This window comes from Physeter macrocephalus, chromosome 3, assembly GCF_002837175.3.
Source record: "Physeter macrocephalus isolate SW-GA chromosome 3, ASM283717v5, whole genome shotgun sequence".
Classification (NCBI taxonomy): domain Eukaryota; kingdom Metazoa; phylum Chordata; class Mammalia; order Artiodactyla; family Physeteridae; genus Physeter; species Physeter macrocephalus.
The window spans coordinates 23598278-23619589 of record NC_041216.1 but is presented as its reverse complement, the minus strand read 5'-3'; the positions used below and the strand labels follow the sequence as shown (position 1 = coordinate 23619589).

Genomic DNA, 21312 nt, shown 5'->3' with positions numbered 1-21312 from the left:
ATTTGTGCTGTTGTAAACCCCCAAATTTGTGATTGTTACATCAGCAAGAGAAAACAAATATCAAATGTAACCAGGATGAGATGGAATTCCCTGGCGGTCCAGCCATTAAGACTCCGAGTTTCCACTGCGGGGGGCACAGGTTGGATCCTGGCTGAGGAGCTAAGATCCCCATGCCATGCGGCGCAGCCAAAAAAAAAAAAAGTGTAACCAGGATGAATGGAAGATCCTACCGTTGGGTTCGAATGAATCAACGGGAAAACATAGTGGGGTCCCAAAAGATGTGGGGTCTTGGCCCACATCAGTAGAAGCAAGGTGGCTCCACTGAGGGAGGGTTGATGCTCCCTCCCCCATCCCCGCCCCCCCCAGGCAGCACCACATCGGGGCCCGAGCTCTGCAGAGAGGTCCCGACTCCAACGCTCAACCCCACGCTGACACTTGGACGTGCGCAAAACAGAACTCGTGCTTTTCTCCAAAACACCTTTCTGTCCCATACCCAGTTTTCCCACCTCCGTAAACGACACCACCATTCAGCCAGGGGCGGAGCCCTCAAATCTGGACAGGATCCCCCGTTCCCATCTTGCCTTCTGCACTCACACCCAATCCATCCACACGTCCTATTGATTCTAGCTCCAAAGTACTTTCCTGTTTTCACGTCTCCACCCACCCCTCCCCTGGACCACAGCAACAGCGGGGCCTCCTGCTCCCCGTGTCCTGCCCCATCCCCAGCAGACAGACAGACAGACCTTTAAAACGTACGTGATGTCACTCCCCGGCAAAACCCTCCAACCACAGACAGAAGTCCGTGTTATTGCCTACTTTCCCGCCACCCTCTCACGCCACTCACCACACTGGCCTCCGTCCTGTTCCTCCAGTTTTCACTCCTGTGTTGTCCCCACCTCCCAGGGAGAGGCCGTCCTGTTTTCCCCACCTAGGGTAGCTGAGCCCCTCTCAGACTACCTGGTTAGAATCCTCTCCACTGCAGGGAGCGCCGTCCGTTCACTGTCTGTCTGTCAACCTGGCGGAATGTCAGCTCCATGAGGCAGAGACCTGGTGTGCTGGCCTGGAGGCACCTGCAGCCTCCAGAACACTCTCTGGCACACAGTAGGTGCTTGATAAACATTTGTGGAATGGATGAACTGGAAATGTTAGGTAGTTAGTCAGACATTAGCAGCAAGGAGGTGACAGTGGAGAGAAAAACAAGAAGAAATCGAGTCACGCACCCAGCCCTCTGGGGACTCTCCCTTGACCCCCAGCCAGAACAGGTGAAACTATGGCCGTGTGGTGGGCAGCTTATCCTGATAAAGAGGGGCACCGTAACACAAGGGGAGGTCCGCAGGCTGTGCATGCCCAGACTAGACAAGTGTATAACCTATAGTAAACCCAAACTCATTATATCATAATTGTAATAAAATCTACACTGTGGTTCTGCCCCCGAGTGGGTGTTTCTTAGCGATTCAATGGTGAGAGCATGCACAGCAGGAAAGTTGTTTCAGAGTTTGGGACTGTCAATCATATAGTGACCCCCTGTCCCTCACCTCCGCCTCCCTGCAAAATGCTCCTTAAAGAGCCCTTAAGCCTGTATAGGAATGCTGCTTTCAATTAGCAGAAACATCTCTCTCTCTCTCTCTCTCTCTCTCTCTCTCTCTCTCTCTCTCTCTCTCTCTCTCTCCCCCTCTCTGAGAGTGTACCTGTGCTTAAATAAACTTTGCTTTGTGCTTAAGCTTAACATGGTAGTTTGCAATTCTTTGCTTACTTTTCGTGAGCCGAGATTGCTGGTCCGGGCCTTCCGTTGACCTCCTCGGTTGAAGCTATTTTGTTACAACGCACGTCCACCCAGTGACATTGCGAGCAGGCTTGACGCCCATGGCACATGAGGAATAAACGTTGGAGGCCCTGGGTGGTCTGGGAGACGGACTGGGAGACCTGGTGGGGGGGGCCCTCAGGGGTCTCTGTCTTCATCTCACTGGGAGGAATTTCTGAGGAAGGTGGACTCATCTTGCTTACAGAGCCGCAGTTTCCAGAACCAGGACCAATGGGTAGACGCTTCGAGGAGACAGATTTCAGCACATCCTAAAGACCTTCTAGATGTCAGAGTAACCCAGGATGGCATGAGCTGCCGGGGGAGGACGGAAGGGAGGCCCGTCCCCAGAGGCCTACAAGAGGCTGAGTATTTACCAGGAACAGCCTGGGATGAAAGCCCTGGAGCCGTGCCTGGCACAGAGCAGCTGCTCCTTTAAGATTTTTATGAATGAATGAATGAATGAATGCTTGGATGAATGGACCTGAAGAGTTAGGCACTCAGTGAGTAACTGATTGCCATGTTAAAAGTCCCTCCTGATAAATGGAGTATTTATAAATGGAATGGATTATTTATAAGTGGAATATTTCCTGCCATATCAATAAACAAAGGATGTCGCAGTCTCCAATGATTGTAGCCCTCCAATGGGAGCTGGTGAGCCCTGAGGAGACTCAAGATGTGAAAATACAGGCCCCAGATAGCTAAGGTGCATATCAGAGGAATGGTTTCAGTGAGCCCAGACTCTTGCACCTTCCCATACACAGAAAAGCGCTAAACTCCTAACTTAACGCATCTGGTTTTCTTTATTTAACAGTAACCTTTTGACGTTCCGATTACCTGCCCTTCGTTGCAAAACTCCTGTATATCGGGGCAGCTTCTCAGAGTTATCTGAAACGTTCGTTGTCTCCCGGGCTGCAGTCCTCATTTTGCCTCAGATAAAACGTAACTGGCAACACTCACGTGTGCACATGTATTTGTTTAAGTCACCACTCCCCACCAGCAAGGCCACAGAGGATGCCCAGTGGTTTTCAGCCCCAGGCAGCAAAGATTCTGGCATGGAGTCTTCCTACCCTCACCCCAACAGCCTCTGGCAGGAGGGGGAAGAGAGAACGAAGCTGGAGGACCAGCTTTGCCTGGAGCTGCCTTTTTGGACAGTCTGTCCATTGGGTCTGGGGTTCTGGCCCTGCTCTGCCCCTGACCAGTCCTGGGACTGTGGGCAAGACCCCCCTCCACCTCTGAGCCTCCCCGTCCTTGTTTGGAAAATGAGGACCTTGATGCCAGATGAGGCACCCCCACGTGGTGTCAGGGCACCCCCGGCCCGACAAGGCCACGCGTGGTCCAGGCTGAACTAAACGAACCATCGGTGCCAAGGACACCGCCCCCCGCAAGCCTCCCAGTGCTCCCCAGACCCAGACATCGCTCAGCTTGATTTTCCTTATAATGATGCTCCTTGAGGTGAAGGGAAGGTTGAGGAAGGTGTGTGTATGAGCCTAAGGATGAATCACGACTCAACAAACAAGTCTAGGTCAGATATGAGTGGGGCAGAAACTGACAGTAAACGCTGCCCTTCTCCCAGCACTGGCGGCTCTCCAGCTGAGTAATGCTGCCCCATCGTCTCCTGGCGGCCCTGGCTCCCCTCTGAGGAAGGGGAGGCCTCGCTTCAGACCGACCCACATCTCCTTCCACCTCTTCACGTCAGGGGCCCGCTCTCCGGTTCCCCTCATTCTCATGTGGAGTGGACTTCTGCCCCCAGGCAGGATTGGGGCCGCCCTTTCCAAGACAAAGCCAGAAAGTCTTTCCTGCCCTCCTGCTGGCATATCCGTAGGTCAGCACTCCACTCTATGGGGGTCTCGCGAGCTGAGATCTGGAAACCCCGGTGGGAGAAGCGCCACATGCCTGAGAACCTTTCTCAGCAGGATGGCTAACTCAGGGCAGAGGTCCACATCCGGCTGGAGGAAAATGGAGCTGGAATGGGGGTGTGGATGTGGGAAGGAGGCTGGCCTGGAGGAGGATGATAGGGGAGCTCTGCATCCGCAGAACCCCTGGAAAGGCCTTGGGCCTCCCTATCCCGCCACCTCCACCCCAGGGGGCCTGGATAAAAGGATGGAGAAGTGAAGGAGGCGCCCAGACAATGAATTTTTCCCTCAGGATTTGCACCAGAGTAATCCTGGATCACATTACAAAAGCGCTCGAGGGGAGACTGTACGAAGAGGCATGGAGGCTAAATCTCTTTCTCAGAAGGTGACACACAGTAAGAGAGCATTCTTGCCTCAGAGAGCCCACCACAAAATGATGGAGTCATGGTAAATCGGATGGCGAAGAAGAAAGGATTTAAAATTTAAGCCCTGATTTGGTGGGGCAGGGGGAGGGGTTGTTTTTTCTTTTTAATAATGAACTTTCCAAGTTCTTACTGGAACCATAGAGGTGGAAGAAGGCTTGAAGGGAGCAGGGGAGTACCGAGGTGGGCAGACAGCCCCTCCCTCACTGGTGCCCCAATTCCTGCCCATAAATGACCCATGTCTGGGCCCACAGGGGACAAGGGATGATCAGCCTCTCCGGTAGGGGGGACACATGCAAATGAACACAGCAAGGATATGGCCCTCTTCACCGGTCACATTGACAAAAATAAAAACTTTGATAAGACCAAAAGCCGGTTGGGATGTGGGGAAGTCACTACTCTACACTCAATGCCCTGCTGGTGGGAGAGAAAAGCCTCTAGTCACCCTGGGAGGCAATTCTGTGGCATCTTTTAATTCGAATGCATTTTCACCTTGCACTTCGATACACTCTTCTCAGCTTCTTCTCTGAGAAGGAAGCACACACTGTTCCCCAAAGCATCCAGGCGAGGCTGTATGTTGCAAGAGCCTCATTCTGCAAGCAAGCAAGCAAGCAAAAAACAACGATAGGAACCTCACCACCCACCCATCAGGGACACGAGTTAATAGACGATGGGACCCTCCCTGTTTGGTAGAATAGTAGATAGCATTTTAAAAAGTAAGTGGGAGATCTGTGAGTATCCACATGGAAAGCTCCCCAAGACACACTGCAGACATTGTAAAAGCCAAATGAAGAAAGATCTGTACGTTCCATATAGTATAGCATATGGAAAACCCTATGTCTCTCTACAAAACCGATATAAATATGGACATGCATTTATAAAGGTCTGCAGAGGAAACACCAAAGCAATAATGGTGGCTACATCGTCGTAGGAATCAGGATAAGATACCCAACGATTTAGCTTTATCTGTAGGGTCTCAATTTTCTTCTTTTCTTTTTGCATTGGGGATATATTCATTTGTTCCCTGTGTAATTAAATACCTATTATTTTTTTAATTTAGAAAGCGATTTCACTCTATTGAAAGGAAGCACATGAGCTCCAGCCACCAAATGCTAGCAACCTTCCCAGACCTTCTCACAGTCCTCCCTTCCCTTTATCTCCCCAAGACCTTGGCACGCCAAACTCTCACCCTCCCCCAGGTTACCAGCAGAGGGCTTGGAGGGCTGGGAGGGGGTTCTCTAGCCAGGGCCTCTGTCGTGTAACATGCAACGCTGTCAGCTGCCCCCCTTTGCCCTCTGTTGTGTGTGTGGTGGGGGTGGGGGGGTGCCTCGCTTTGCCCTGTTGAAGATGGAAGGGGAGCAAGTGATTGTGCACTTTCCCTCCTTCAGCCTGATGCCCACTCCACTTCCCTCCTCCCCCCGCCCTAAGGTTGGATGAATTGGACTGAACTCCATTTTGGGGGCCCCCCTCTTCCCATAGGATTAAAGTGGTGGGGAGGGCCCTGCCCCTCCCCCAACAGAATGTCATTGTTCCCACCTTTGCCTTCTGTACCCATATGCAGCAGGCACTCGCCAGCACCTACTGTGTTCTATGCAGGGGTCCACCGGGACCTCTGTCTCCTCTTCAGACCCTGCGCTCAGTGCTTAGGCAGTAGACCACATCTGATTAACCTGAGTTCTCCCGCCACCCCGTGCCTAGCTCGGTCCTGGCCACTGGTAAGTGCTCAGTTCTCCTAAAGCAGTCTCCAGATTCGGTGCTGGGGCTTCCCACAACATATGTTTGCCCCACCGCTGACGTTTTTCCAGGGGTGGACACCCACCACGTGCTCTAGGGCATGAAATCTACACGTTGGTTGGCTGAACAGGGGTGGGGGAAGCTAATCTGTCTGATCCGGCTGGCTCACCCCTGCTTCCCACCCACACCTAACTCTCCCTCCCTCCCTAGACCCTGGGAGAGCCTGAATACCAACCTCTTCTGGCCAAGGGAGACCCCACCTGTCCTGCCCAGACCCCCATGGGCCTCACCTGATCTGCCCAGGACCCGCAGCCACAAACAGCCCATCTCCTGCAGGCAGTCCCTTCTGCTCATTTATATTAAATGAATGAATGAATGAATCATCCCAGCACCCGGAGAGGGCGGGAGAAGGCGCCCCTACTAGTCTGTCAGCCAACCGCCCACCTGTGAATACTTGCGATTCCTGCTTGTCACCTGTGCCCCCTCACCCCGGCTGGGCGGGGAACTAGCTGTGGAGCACCCCTGTTCTCCCCTTCGGCCCACCGGCCCTGCACTATCCCGGGCTCAGGGCAACGACGGCAAGAAGGGGGCTCTGGCTCGTTGGCGCCTCCCTAGGACCCCGTCGTCCCCCTTACCTGCGGTAAGGCTCGGAGCACCCCCAGGAGCAAGAGTCCCAACACAGCGCGGAGGGCGCGCATCCCGGCGGGGGGGCGGGGGGAGGACTGGGCTCGCAGCCCACGCCACCTGCGCCCACGTGCGGCGCCAGCTGCCAGGAGCCGCGCAAGGGCCTGCAGACCTCCCGCGGCGCACCTCGCAGGCACCCAGCCGCGCGCTGGGAAGTCACTTCCAAAGTGGACGCTCCTCCTCTGAAGGTTCAGCCTTAAACCTTCCCTTCCACCACCACCCGAGGCGCACTAGGTACCCCAGACTGTTTCCAGGAACGCTGCTACTAGCACTCAAGACAAAAAGGGAGCAAACACGTGCAGAGATGACTCAGGAAAGCCACACTCCCCTTTTGCTGTTTGAATGGCCTGCCCCGGATTTGACAGAACCGGGTTCTGCTGCTTCGGGGGGCGGGGGGGGGTGGGGGGCGGCGCGGGTGTTGCCCAGCCCAGCGGGGCTGAGGGGCGGGGAGAGCAGCTCCCGCCCCTGGATGGGGGAAGGGGGGCGGGTACTCACTCCTGACCTGGAGATCCTTTGGAAAGGACCGCTGGAGTCAGGAGACTGCAGAGAGAGCCACCATCAACAATTCACTCCCATTCATAAATATTTGCTGTAAAATGAATCAGTAGACGGATGATAGATGGGTGGGTGGGTGGGTGGCTAGGCAGATGGACTGACTGTTGGAGGGACTGATGGAGAAAAGAATAGACATTGGTTATCAATCCACAGGTGTTTCCCTGCCCCCTGAGAGTTTTCTGCCTAGAGGAGGAGCCTAGCACTCTTCCCTAAAAGAAAGAAAATGTACAAACCTCCTTCGAATTAAGTTCTCACTTGCAGCAGATGATTTTCCCTTCCTGTGCTTCTCCATCCCGTGGGTTCTCGGCTCCTTTCATTCCACATTTCATACATACTTGTTGCACATCCACTGAGTATGCCGCAGGCCAAGGGTTCATTTGCTTGTCTTGTGTTTGTTTTTTTCAGAAGTGGAAACCAAGGCTCAGAGACAGGCAGCTGGTCCTAGGTGCTCTGCCTAAAGATGGCCAGAGGACATCCAAGGACCAAGGACCATCCAGATTGGCCCGAGACCCTCAGGGTTCTGCACTTCAGTCTGTCTTGCAAGGCGTAAGGCCCCCATCTTTCAGAAATACCTCCATCTCCTTGGGCCACCAGCAGTTGTCTCCCATCAGGACCCTCCCAACAAAGTCTCCACAACCCTCCTTGAACTCCTGGATTCCACTTGAAAGGTGCCCATATTCTGCACCCTCCCTGGAGACCCACTTCTGGGCTCTCCCCGGATGCGCCAGGCCCAGCATCCTGGGATGTCTGAGCTGGGATTGTGGTTAAACAATTAAGAGATTATGGAAGTGACCGCCATGGTGTTCACAGAACCAGGTAGGGGCAGGAGCAACCCAGGATGCCTGCTTCCCAGTCCGGAACTTTCTACCGTAGAAGAGCTGGTGCTCTGAATGAATAAATACTTGTTAAACACACATCCGCACACAACCAAATAACAGCATCAAAACAGCTGATGCAAAGGGAGATACAAATTAACATTAATTACAAGCATGAAAATTTCACCTTTCTCCCAATCGAAGAGATGCAAATCAAAGCAAATTTTGATACGTTTTTTGACTTATTAAGTCATCAGGGTTTTTTTTTTTTCTTTATAAAAACAACTTTGGTAAAATCCAACCCCAAAGTTGTGGTGAAACCAGAATACACATTCATACTCTGCTAGTAAATGTTACAACCCTTTTCAGAAAGCAATATGGAAGTTCTTAACAAACACGCCCCCGCCCCCACCAAAAAAAAAGCTTACGACCTGTGGCTCAGTAATTTCACCCTAGTAAAGAAAAACTAAGAACATCGTTGAACTGGAAAAAGAAAAAAGAAAACTATAAACACAGTCACGTTTCCTCAAACATTATTTATAAATTTTGGAAATACCCTAATAATCACAAAAACAAGGAATGGTTGAGGAAATTGTGGTATGCCCGTTTAATGGAATACTGCACATCCATCAAAAATGATAATTATAGTGATGCAGGGGAAATCTGTCTCTCCCTCCTGTCCTTCCCCTCCTTGGGCAGAAAGGAACCCTTTGCCCAGACGGCTCTGTCGGGGCTCTCATCACCTGACAAATCGTATCCTTTACTTATTGTAATAATCGTAGCTGCCTTTTTTTTTTTTTTTTTTTTTTTTTGCGGTACGAGGGCCTCTCACTGTCGCGGCCTCTCCCGTTGCGGAGCACAGGCTCCGGACGCGCAGGCTCAGCGGCCACGGCTCACGGGCCCAGCCGCTCCGCTGGCATGTGGGATCCTCCCGGACCGGGGCGCGAACCCGCGTCCCCTGCATCGGCAGGCGGACTCTCAACCACTGCGCCACCAGGGAAGCCCAGTAGCTGCCTTTGAGTGCTTATTTTGTGCTAAGAGTTTTCAGGCCTTGGTTCCTTGAATCCTCAGGGAAGGTCCATGAAGAAGATCCAATTTGTGTGCCCGTTCTGCAGGTGAGCAACTCTGAGGCAAGAGCAGTGAATCCACGAAGCCGGGGGTCCCCAGAGCCAATGGTGCTCAAGGCCCTTCCCCGCCTGGCTTGGTCCTGTGTCTCCAGCTTTACCTGTGCCTCTCCTCCTCCCTGCCACCCCCCGGCACTCCAGCCGCTCATGCCACACTCCCCCCAGCCCCACGCCTTTGCACACGGGTCCTCCACTTAGAACACACCTCCGATTCCTGTCTGTCCTCAGAGCTGCTTCAGTGCCACCTCCTCTTTGCAGCTTTCCTGGCACTGTTCCCTCCCCTCCCCCAGCCATCTTCCCAGTAAGAAAGGCGGTTTCTCTCGTTTTTTTGGTAGCTCAATTCTAGAACTGATCTCACTGTGTCATGACTGTAATGACTGATTCATGTATCCATCTGGCCCAGGAAACTGGGGGTTCCTGGAGCACCAGGATATCCTGGGGAGCCTGATACAGAGCCTAGCCCAGGGCTTCGAGCCAGTGAGCAGCCAGCCCAGAGAAGGGCGTATCCTGTGGCCAGGGAACAAGCTGGGTCCCGGGAGGGGTTGGGGGGCCGGGGTGGGGGGACGTCAGCCTCTACTGGAGAAACTGCAGCAGCCAAGAAAAATGGATGCTCGGGGGATTCTAAAGAGCAGGCAATGGCCAGAGCTGAGTCCCTGTCTTCTGCAGGTTTCAGGTGGTTCGCCAACCCCTGAGCGCATGTGAAAGTGCTTTGAAGAGCGGGAGGGGAAGTCCCGAGGGCCCGAGCGAGGCACAGCAGCGGGTCCTGTTGTGGGATCGCAGGGGGGCCCCAGCAGAGCGGGCTGTGGAAGCCAGGCCCCCAGGCCTGCAGGAGGCAGTTAGGTGAACGGCACTGCCCAGACCATCTCATCTCCAAGGAAGGGGGCGGAAGGCAGGTGCAGCAAGAAGCTCTCTGCAGGGGACCGGGAACCCGTGTCACCAAAGGGATGCTGAGCAAGACACAAGGTTCCGACTTGGTTCAGGAAATTCAGGGACTTCCCCAACAGCTGGAACCCCAGCCCCGAATAGCCCCAAAATACCCTCAGCAGATAAAGGGATTCTTTCTGCTGCAGGCAGGTAGGAGGCTGAAAGCCGGAGGGGGAAAGCCTGGACCTTTCTTCTCTGATTGGCACAGGTACTTCTCTGAGTCCCTTTCTTGAGAGCCTTGATGGAAGTGGGACTTCATCTGGGGGCTTCTCTGGTGGGACCTACATGTCAGGCTGCCTTGCTTGAGCTCAAGCCCCCAGAGCTCTCCCCTCCTCAAGGCCCAGCACTAGCTAGACCCTGGCCACTCAGCTCTGGCCCCTTGGAGGGGTGGTAAGAAATGGTGGAGTTCAGGCCTCGGCATTGGGAGAAAACATTAGGGGCTGTCAGCTGACTGGGGGGGACCCCAACATTGCACACCGGCAAGCCGGATACCCAGGCCCTTGGCCAGACATTGAAGCCTGGCAACAAGATTTTATCCAACTCAATATTTCTATCTCCACTTCATAGATGAACAAACTCAGAGTAGTTAAGTAACTTGCCTGAGGTCACACAGCTTGAGAGTGGCAGGGCTGGGATTTGGCTCCAATCCACTCTAACTTTCAAGCCTCAGCTGCCTCCTCTTCCCTCTCTAGGCCCCTGATGCCCTTGCTTTCCCCAGGAGAAACAGCACTGGTATGGGAGTCCTAGTCTGGCCGTGCGACTGTGGGCAAGTCATTTCTTTTCTCTGAGTGTATGAGTTATCTATTGCTGTGTACCTCAAACCTTAGCAGCTTAAGATAACAAACATTGTAGCACACTGTTTCTGTGGGCCAGCAATTTGGGAAAGACTGGACAGGGTGATTTTCTAGTAAGGTTACAGTCAAATGTCAGCTGGGGCTGCAGTCATCTGAAAGGCTTGACTGAGGCTTCCAAAATGAACCACTCACATGGCTGTGGACAGGAGGCCTCAGCTGCACAGGGCTGCTTGAGTGTCCTCACAACATGGCAGTGGGCTTCCTCCAGAGCAAGTGGTCCCACGAGAGCAAGATGGAAGCCACGTTGTCTTTTATGATCTAGCCTCAGAAATCACAATTCATCATTTCCACGATGTTCCGTTGGTTGCACAGGCTGGCTCTCAAGGTGAGTGGGGACTGCACAGGTGTAGGAGTACCAGGAGGCAGGTGGGGATCATCTGGGCATGTTTCCTTCTCTGCCAGATGTGGATTTTAGCGCTACCCGGCAGCCTTCTGCGGGTTGCAAGGAGCCCTGAATAAAACAACGGACATGTAAAGCTCTTTGGATTAGAGGAAAGAAATCAATGTAAGGGGCTTCACTGTCCTTTGCCCTAAGCCCACCAGATACCCAGGCCCCGGTTAAGGCACCAGACCTCTCCATTCAGGACCACAGCTGAAATGCCCATGGCCTGGTGTTCCCCTTCCCAACGGGTCAGCTGACCACGCATTCACCATTCCAGCCACGAGGTGACTCGTGCAGAGGCCCACAGGCAAGGCCCTTGGGGATCAGAGGTCTCTCCCCACCCCTCAGGTGATGCCAGGTGGGTGCCTCAGCACACCGAGCCAGCTGGTCACACAGCCACTGTGGGGCCTCGGGCCTCGGGCCTCGGGCACCCAGGCCTGGCCTCAGCCATGGCTCCAGCTTGATAGGCAGCAGTTCTAGTGTGGGAAGACCACACGGAGAGTGAAGAGCCCAGCCTGAGGGCCAGCTTGGCCTCCAGCCCTGTGACTTCTCCTCCCGGGGGCCTCTGCGCCGTGGTCTGTGAAATGAGGGGCTGGGATCTGATGCTCTGCTCTGAGGCTCCAGGGAGAGTGAGAGAGATAGGAGGCCTGGATCCACATCTGGGCCTGGGCGCTCCTGGGGGATGCTTCCAGCTCTGTTCTGGGCTGGCCTAGACCTTGGAACGAGACCGCCCGGTCACATCCCATCTCTGCCACTTACTAACTGTGTAGATTTGGCCAAGCTTCTCGTCCTCTCTGAGGCTCAGTTTCTTCATCCATAATATGGGAATGATGACGTCTACCGTCAAGTGTCGTCGTGAGGATTAAACAGGTTAAGGCGAATGACACCGTGGGGAAGCTCTCTCTCCCAGCCGCAGCCCCAGGAAGGGCATCTGTCCTCAGCGACAGCCTAGCCCCCAGGCTCAGGCACCTCTCACCCCATCCATAGCCTTGTGGCTCTTACCCCTCATGAACTCCTTGGACTGGTGGCTGGGAAGCCATCCAGCCACCAGTCCAGCCACTGTCCAGGATGTCCCAGTCCTGGGACAGCCGCTGTGTCCCATCATTTCTTTCCACCTTCCAGAGAGACAGAGGAGGAAGGTAAGACCAGAGAGGGAAAGAGACTTGGCCAAGGCCCGCAGCATGGCGGGGATGACTCCCTGGGCCAAGACTCTCCATCACGGAGTCCCCGTCTCCCCCAGACCCTCCTGCTCAGCAGGGCCGTTGTGAATGGGGGTGAGTCATTTAGACTCTCAGGAAACCAAACCCAGTCCAGTATTAATCACGGAATCAGAGGCATCGGGTGCACGAAGGAAACAGAAGCAACGGATGGCAGCGGCGACTCAGCCAGAGGCGCAGCCGAGGAGTGTGTACTCATGGGTGTGTCCGCACAGGGAGGTCCCCGGTCCCGTGTGCCCCGACGGGAAGGCCTGGGGTTGCACCCCATGGAGGAGAGGACCACTCCTCACAGGGCCCTTCTTATCCCAATGAGCCATTACTCTCTTCAGAAGCACTGTCCCCACCCTATAGAAGGAAAAATCGAGGCCAGGGTCTGCTAGCATCTTGGGAGGAAAAGCATCACCCAGGGCAGGGATTTTGCCCATCATGTTCAGTGCCTGGCATCAGCAAAAAAGGCAGAATTAATCAGAGGTGCTTACAAGATACCCAGCACAATGGCCCTGCAAAGTGACATTTTAAAAAAATTTCATGGGAAAAGAGACGCTTGGAGAAGTCAGTTGCTCAAGCCACACCGTTAGTAAGTTCTAGAGCCATGATGCAGACCCAAGTCTGTGACTCGAGGGTGGGCCTCTCCCCTCTCTAGGGTGGTGGTTTTCCTTGCTGTAACTGTGCCCCCCCCTCCTGTTGTCCTGAAGGCCGAGGGGCAGCCCGCACCCCCTGGTCACCCTGGAACCTGCTCTTGGCTCCCAGCGGTGTCTGTGGTAAAGGAAATTACTATGCAGAAATTGGCCTTGGGTTCCTTGTCACCCCACGTGGGCCAGGTCTCTGGCAGTCAAGCTGAGGAAGACTCCCAAGGGCCAGCTCTGGAGGATTTGAGGGGGCCAAAGGTACCCCATCCTCAAATCAAGACTTACAACACAGAATGTTCCAGAAGCCAGTTTCACTTTCCTGAAGGCTGAGAACTTAGAGACCTAAGGAGGGATTGATCAAGGCTCTGTCTACTGCCTGCCCCTCAGCCTGAAATTCCACCATTACTCACTCCTTTGGGCCGAGGTATTGAAGGCCCCAGTTAAAATGTAAATCATTTCTGGGGGAAACCACTTGGTAAGTCATTAGCGGGTGTCACTGCCCCACATGGGCTGGTTTCTCAGAAGAGCCTGGGAGGAGAACTGGGCCAGAGGGTCTGATGGCCAAGTGTAACGTGCTGCTCTCTCACCAATCTGAGGAATGCTCAGATTCAGACCCCAGCTTCTCAGCTCGGCCAAAAAGGGCCCCAGGTGGGGCTCCTGCCCCCCCTGACCTTATCCCCTGTCACATTCCCCACTGGCCTCCTTTCTGCTCCTGGGGCCACCATGTTTGTCCCTGCCACTGGGCCTTTGCACCTGCCAGTCCTTCTGCCTAAAACCCTCTTCTCCCAGCTCTTTGCCCCTCCCAGGAAACTTTCGGGTTGATGGATATGTTCATTATCTTGGTTGTGGTGATGGATAAATACAGATGCCAAAGTGTATCAAATTGTACACTTTAAATAGGTGAAGTTTATCATACGTCAATTACACCTTAATAAAGCTGTAAAAATATATATATATATATATATATATTTTTTATGCAGTCCCTTCTCATCCTTCAGGTCTTGGCTTAGATGAAACCTCTTCAAAGAAGACTTTCCTGACCACCCAAGCTGGTATTACCACTCTGTGTCACCTCACCCTGTTTATTCCCTTCAAGGGACGACACATCACACCACCATCTGAAACTGTGTATTTGCCAGTAGCCTGACAGTCCCCCTGAGATGGGAGCTCACGGGCTCAGGGACTATCTGATGCAAATGGGGGCTTGGCTTAATGCGTATTTTCTGGAGGACTGAATGACCAAGGCCAGGGGCCCTGGGAGGATGGCGGACATCAGCCCTGCCTCCCGGGCTTCCCTGCAGCTGTGCGGTGTGGAGGCTGAGAAGGACAGCCTCTGCTCTGAGAGTGAAACCGGATGGAGCCTCTGCCCGCGCTTCCCAGCCATCAGCCATCAGCCACGTGGTCACCGCAGGAGGGCAGCGGGCTGCACTCCCGGCAGGAGGGACCCCGGTCCCTCCGGGGTTTTCCTCATCAGTCCCGCCACGCCACTGGGGGAGGGTAGGCCTCACACCCAAACCCTTTTCTCTCTCCAGATGGGAGCCATGAGGCCTTAAGGTCTGGGGAGGCCTGGGGCTCACCAGCTGTGAAATGCTGGAGATCCGGGCAAACTGAGGCATGGTCCCACTCTGGCCTCAGTTAGGTCCGGAACTCATGGGGTTCCTGCTGGAGCCTGGGACGTGGCCTGGGCTATGGAAAACCAACAACTGTCACCCACAGTCCCAGCTGCTCACGATCAACTCGTTTCTGGTTTGCATTAGAAGGTGGTGCAGAGTGTGAGAGCCCAGGGGGTCCGGGGAGTACGAGTCCCTCCCCCACCTCTTCACGCTGACCCTGAGGCCAAAGTCACGCGGCAAGTTAGTGCAGGGACAGCCCCCAGGTCCAGGCTTCTGACCCTCCCACCTCCGCCACCACCTGCTTTATCGTGTTTCTTTGCTTCCTTGGAGCATCTGCCTTCTCCCGGCCTGCCATCAGGGGAGCAAAGGCTTGACCCCAGAGTTTCAGACCCTGGCAAGGGAGGCAGGCAGGGAGCCAGATGACTGCAGAGACTGAGGGAATGTCAGGGGCTGGGGAGTGGTCGGCCTGTTTGAACGCTGCAGGCACGAATGCCCCGAGCACACACCCACGCCATCCCAAACACCCGGCACAGCTGATCCATCCGCCACCTGGAAGTGGTCCTGGTGTCTGTCCAAAGAGATACTGGGGAAATAAGCACCGCACCGAGAGTAAGAAATGGGTGTGTCGTCTGCCCCGTGCCCGCCCCCCGGGGATCTGTGTGCCGGTGGGCTGACACTGCATCTCAGATGCCCGCTAGCTGGCTGCAGTAACCCAACGGAAGCAGCCTGTCCTGTGCTCCTTGAGGCCTAAAGGCCAGCCACTCGCCGGCATCCCACCCTTGTGCTTGGCAGCAGTTAGAGCCGCGACTGCCCTTGCTGGGAGGGACCCTGCTCAATGGACCAGGGGCCTTTCTGAGCCATGGCCTTTCAGCTCTGTAAGAGCCATTGAACTAAGCCACGTAAAGAAACTGTCAGTACCTACAGGTCGTGGTGGCCGTCACTGCGTCCCCAGCCCCTGAGGCCCCTTCCGTGTTGTGCTACAGGGGCCAGAGCTTGGCCATCCAGGCCTGTGTGGCATGTCAAGTAGAGCTGGGTGCCCACCAAGACCTGGAACTCGGCCACGCGACCGACCAGTGCCGCGGGTTTAACCCGCCTGCAGGAACAAAAATGTTCGGATGAGAGGAACACGTTGCCACTTGTTTGAGGGGGTGAGTGGCAGGAATTGTCGTTTATTCATTCAACAAACACTACAGGGGTGTGGGTAGCAGGCCCCTGGGCTAGGTGCTGAGGATACAGCAGTGAACACAGTCAAAACGCCCTGCCTTTGAAGAGTTTCCATTCTAGTGAGGGGAAGACAGACAACACATAAAATAAATGAGTAAAGCGCATGGGATTTTTGAAGGGGAGAAGTACTGTAGAGAAAAACAAGGAGAAAGGACAAAAAGCAGGTATGCTGGGGCGGAGGAGTACACATTTAAATAAAGTGATCAAGAAAGGGCTCACAGAGAAAGTGACTTTTGAGCAAAGACATGAAGAAAGATTGAGAGGGAGGGAGCACAGAGCAGCCAGTGCAAAGGCCCTGAGGTGGGGGTGAGCCAGCCCGGGGGGCTGGCAGGGGGTGAGGTCAGAGGAGCGATGCAGGGCTGTGCAGGGCCTGTGGTTGCTGTAAGGACTTTGGCTTTTACCCTCACTCAGGAGCTCTGAGCAGAGGAGAAGCATGACCTGACTTGGGTTTTTCTGGGGTCACCAGCTGCCATGTTGGAAATAGGGCTGGGTGGTGGGGTGGAGGAATGGAAGTAGGAAGGCCAGGTAGGAGGCCGACTAAAGCATTCAGGGGAGAGGTGATAGAGGCTTGGACCAGGAGGAGCGATGGGGGCGATGAAAAGGGGCCAGATTCGCAAGGGAGAAAGGACAGGATTGGCTGACAGAGGCATTGAGGACGGCTCAAGGGAACCTGGGAAACTGGAAGGATGGAGTTGCCTTTGGCTGAGACGGGTGAAGGGGATAATTAATTAGTCGCCCACTGGTGACCGTTAGGAGGGAGAGCGAGTGCTGCAGAAGCACATGGCAAGGCCACCTCACCAGACTGTGACGTGGTGGGTGTGGTGGTCAGAGAGGGCTTCCCGGAGGAGGTGACATTTAAGCTGCGACCTGAAGGAAGAACGAACGGGCTGGGGAGAAAGGACGAGAACCAGCAGAGTAGGGCTGCTGGGAAGACCTCAGTGAGGGCAGTTAGGGGGAACTTCCAGCAGCCCCAAGGGGCCCGAGTGCTTCTGAGGGCTGAGGGCGAGGCCAGAGGTGGGCAGGACTGGCCGGGCTGCTTACTCAGCACCCAGAAGGGAGGAGGCTTGGCCCTCGAGCAGCCCAATCAGACCGAGAAATGGAAATGGGTAATAAATAGCCGCAAATGAGTCATCTCAAGCCCCGATTTTGAGCCTGCTTTGCAGCTCTCCCCAGCCTGCATCCTTCCCGGGTGGGGCCTCTGATTTCAGAATGACCAGGTCAGGCAGAGCTCAGCCCCCAGGGCCTCCCTTGCCGGGAGCTCACCCCTGCAAAACCCCAGGCACCGTCCTCAGGACTCAGACTAAAATGAAGCACACACAGAAAACCTTTTTCAGACCATCAGTGCTTCACACTTTTTTAAAAAAGAAAAAGAAAAACTTGTACAAATGAGATGCAATTGGACCTACTCAGATGTTTGTTTGTTTGTTTTTAAGCATTTGAAAAAGTCAGACAAAGCTGGGTTCAAATCCCACCTCTGTCGCTGCCACAACTGAGCAACTTGGAACAAGTTGGTTAACCTCCAGGGGCCTCTGTTTCACCCACTTCATAGGGTTGTGCAAAGATTAAAGGAAATGATAAATCTTAGCACAGAGCTGGGCACACAGGAAGCTCTCGAATACTCATTGCCCAACTACTACAAAGACAAGGATCCTTCTAAATATGTGGCCACCTAGTCAGGCCCCAACCACATGAACAGAAAGGGCCATCATTCTTTCCACGGGTTTCCCGGGTTCCCTGGGCCAGAACACTGGAGCACCTGCCCCTGGCGTCTCAGGACCTCTGCTGGAAGACACTATCTCTGTGCAAACGTCCTTGAAAAGACTGTCCAGGCCAAAAGCTGACATAAGATGTGTAGAAACACCAGGGAGAGTTATCTCTCAACAAAAATATTGACTACCATTTACTGAGCAGTTACTATGTACTCGCCAGAGCTCACCGTACTGGCCCTTGGATTAGTTTGCTGCTGCTGCAGCAAAATACCACAGACTGGGTGGCTTAAACAACAGGAATTGATTTCTAACAGTTCTGAAAGCTGGAAGACCAAGATCAAGGTGTCAGCAGCTTTGGCTGCTCCTGAGGCCTCTCTCCTTGGCTTGCAGTCAGCCACCTTCTTGCCGTGTCCTCCCACGGCCTTTTCTCTGTGTGTGCACATCCGTGGCTTCCTTTCCTCTTTTTTTTTTTTTTTTTTTTTTTTTTTTTTTGGCCACGCCACGCAGCTTGCAGGATCTTAGTTCCCCCACCAGGGATTGAACCCAGGCCATTGGCAGTGAAAGCCGGGAATCCTAACCACTAGGCCACCAGGGAACTCCCCCCTTTCCTCTTCTTTTAAGGACACCAGTCCTACTGAATATGGGCCCCACCCTTATGACCGCCTTCCTTTCCTCTTTTTTTTTTTTTTTTTTTTTTTTTTTTTTGGCCACGCCACGCAGCTTGCAGGATCTTAGTTCCCCCACCAGGGATTGAACCCAGGCCATTGGCAGTGAAAGCCGGGAATCCTAACCACTAGGCCACCAGGGAACTCCCCCCTTTCCTCTTCTTTTAAGGACACCAGTCCTACTGAATATGGGCCCCACCCTTATGACCGCATTGAACCTTAATTTACCTCTTTAAAAGGCCTGGCTCCAAATACAGTCACACTGGGAGTTAGAGCTTCAACATGTGAATTTTGGGGGAACATAACTCAGTCATGCTTCCCCGCGTGAGCGCATTTATTCTCCCCTGTATCCCACAAGGTAGGCATTATGATAGCTAATTTATAGATACGAAATTGAGTTGAGAGGTGAATGTCCAGCAACACATCAGGAAAAAAGATACAAGCGCAATTTCCTGCTATTCAAGTGAATAACACACTTCTCCCTGCCCCTCCCCCCCCCAACTCCAAATAACTCCAAAGGAAGAGGGAGTCATGGGACTTGGAGTCTGAAGATTTCGATTGCCCGTGCGCCACAACTACCGAGCCTGCGCTCTAGAGCCCACGTGCCACAACTACTGAAACCCGCACGCCTGGAGCCCGCGCACCGCAACGAAGAGTAGCCTTGCTTGCCGCACGTCGAGAAAGCCCGCGCGCAGCAACGAAGACCCAACGCAGCCAAAAATAAAATTAATTAATTAAAAAAAAAAAAAAACCCACGAGAGAGACTGAAAACGAAAAAAATCCTTCCCAGTCAGAGTGAAAAGTGAGACTGAGAGAAACTGAGTGAGAAGATCTCAGCAAAAGAAAAGCCAAACGTCGGCTTCCATAAAAGGACGCAGCCCAGCGGGTTGTTAAATGACTAAGTGCTGGGGCCACAGTGACAGGGAGGGGGCCTTCTGCGGCACGTGTGTGTGTGTGTGTGTGTAAGGGTGAGTGTGAGGGTGTGTGCGTGAGGCTGTGTGCCCACAAGGGTGAGAGGGCGTGTGCCCTCGAGATTACGTGTGCACAGGTACAGAGAACAAACCAGTGATTCCCAGTGGGGTGGAGGAGAAATATGGGGGTGAGAGTGAGAGGTACAGTCTAGGGGGTGTAAGATAGGCTATACGGATGTTCTGTACAACACCGGGAATATAGCCAATATTTTGTAGTAACTGTAAATGGAAAGTAACCTTTAAAAATTGTATAAAAATAAAAAAAATTTTAATTAAAAAAAAAAAAAGACAAGAGGTAACAAGTGTCGGGTAGGATGTGGAGTAAAGGAGACCCTTGTGCACTGTTGGTGGGAGTGTGAATTGGTGCGGCCACTACGGAAAGCAGTAGGGAGACTCCTCAAAAAATTAAAAATAGGGCTTCCCTGGTGGCGCAGTGGTTAAAGAGAAAGCCCGCGCGCAGCAACGAAGACCCAGTGCAGCCAAAAATAAAATAAATAAAAAATAAAAATAAATTTAAAAACCGTGCTCCGCAACAAGAGAAGCCACCGCAGTGAGAGGCCCGCGCACCGCAACGAAGAGTGGCCCCCGCTCGCCACGACTAGAGAAAGCCCGCGCGCAGCAACGAAGACCCAATGCAGCCAAAAATAAAATAAATAAAAAATAAAAATAAATTAAAAAAAAAATTAAAAATAGGAGTATCATACGATCCAGAAAAAGATTATGTGTGTGCCCATGGATGCATGAAGCGTGTAGACACAGGGTGCGTGTGTGAGCGGGAGCCCGTGTGCCCGCATATGTGTGAGGCCGTGCGGTCAGCAGAGCATTCAGCATCCTCCCCGGCTGCACAGCGGTCCGGGCAGAGACGCCCCCATCACCTGGGGAGGAAGGTGAAGCGCAGGGCAGCAAGGCCACTTGCCGGTGTTCCCCGGCCAGGTTTTGCCACGGCTCCCTGCTGAGCTGCCTCCCAAGGAAAACTGGAGTCCAACCCCAAGCCAGCCCCCGGAGGCAAGACATACCAGGATGGTTGTCCCTGTGGGTGTGTGGCGCAGCTTAGACACACGAACTCTGAAGCTCGTGGCGGTCTGAGTTCAAATCCCGACTTGGTCATGGGCTAGCTGTGTGGCCTTCGGTACGTCACTTAACCTCTCTGTGCCTCAACGTCTCCACCTATAAATGGGGATAATAACTTTACCTCATAGGGTGGTTTTGAGGACTCGAAGGGTTAAGAGATGCGGAGCTCTTAGAACAGCACCCGGCATATAACAAGCGCTGCATAAATCTTCCTTGTTAATATCATAGCAATGAGCTCCCAGGACAGGTGAATCCCGGGATTATAAAAATCCCCAAATGCATCAGACGCTGGAATGACAGGACACCAAGAGCGGCCAGGCTGAGTCCCAGCGTGGTGGTGACTGGGGCAGAGGCAGGTGTGGGGAGGCACCCTGTCCCCGGGCCTGTCTGCCGCTCACCCCCCAAACCTCCGCCATCTGCCCCGAGATCTCCTCTCCGCCACACATCGTCCGAAAGACGCTGGTTTGTCTGGGAAGGTGACTGAATTTCCAGGCAGAAGAAACAAGGCTCAGGCCAGGGCAGCTCTGGGGTGCAGGGCTCACGGGCGGGGGCTGTACATGTTCCCCCAGCTCCCTTCCACCTCCTCAAGCCCCACGAGGAATCTCCCAGCACGAAGGGTGTCTTGGTCTGCTCGGGCTGCCATGACAAAGTCCTACAAACCGAGCAGCTTAGACAACGGAAATGTATTGTCTCACAGTGCTGGGGACTGGAAGTCTGAGATCCAGGCTGTGGCCTGGGTTGGGTGATGGGTGTCGGGGAGTGGCTGGGCTGGACAGGGAGGCCGAGGACAAGTTTGGGCAATAGACCCCCAAGGAGGAGACAGATGGAGGCTTATGTAACCTCCACGCCCACAGCTGCCATCTTCCAGGCTGTGTCACACACTGTCCCACGCCCCCAGACTTTGAACCCAAGGATTTCTGGAAGGGCCTTAGTGGTTTCCAGGCCTCTGACCCTTCCACCTCAGCCCAACAGAATTATCCTCACCCACCCAACTCTTCCAGACCTGCAGGCCTACGGGGGCCCAGCCCAGCAGGGACACCGAGCCAGAGTCCTTTATCAATCATT

At 53.8% G+C, this 21312-nt stretch overlaps 1 protein-coding gene across 1 annotated transcript in view; it reads left to right on the top strand.

The window, feature by feature from the left end:
• Window positions 1-14256: 14256 nt before the first annotated feature.
• The window catches only part of LOC102984680 (procollagen-lysine,2-oxoglutarate 5-dioxygenase 1), a 23243-nt gene continuing 16187 nt past the window's right edge, over window positions 14257-21312 (top strand). The window contains exon 1 of the mRNA XM_028488059.2: window positions 14257-14491. Within this exon, the coding sequence (XP_028343860.1) occupies window positions 14257-14491 (235 nt within the window). The remainder of the gene's footprint in view (window positions 14492-21312) is intronic.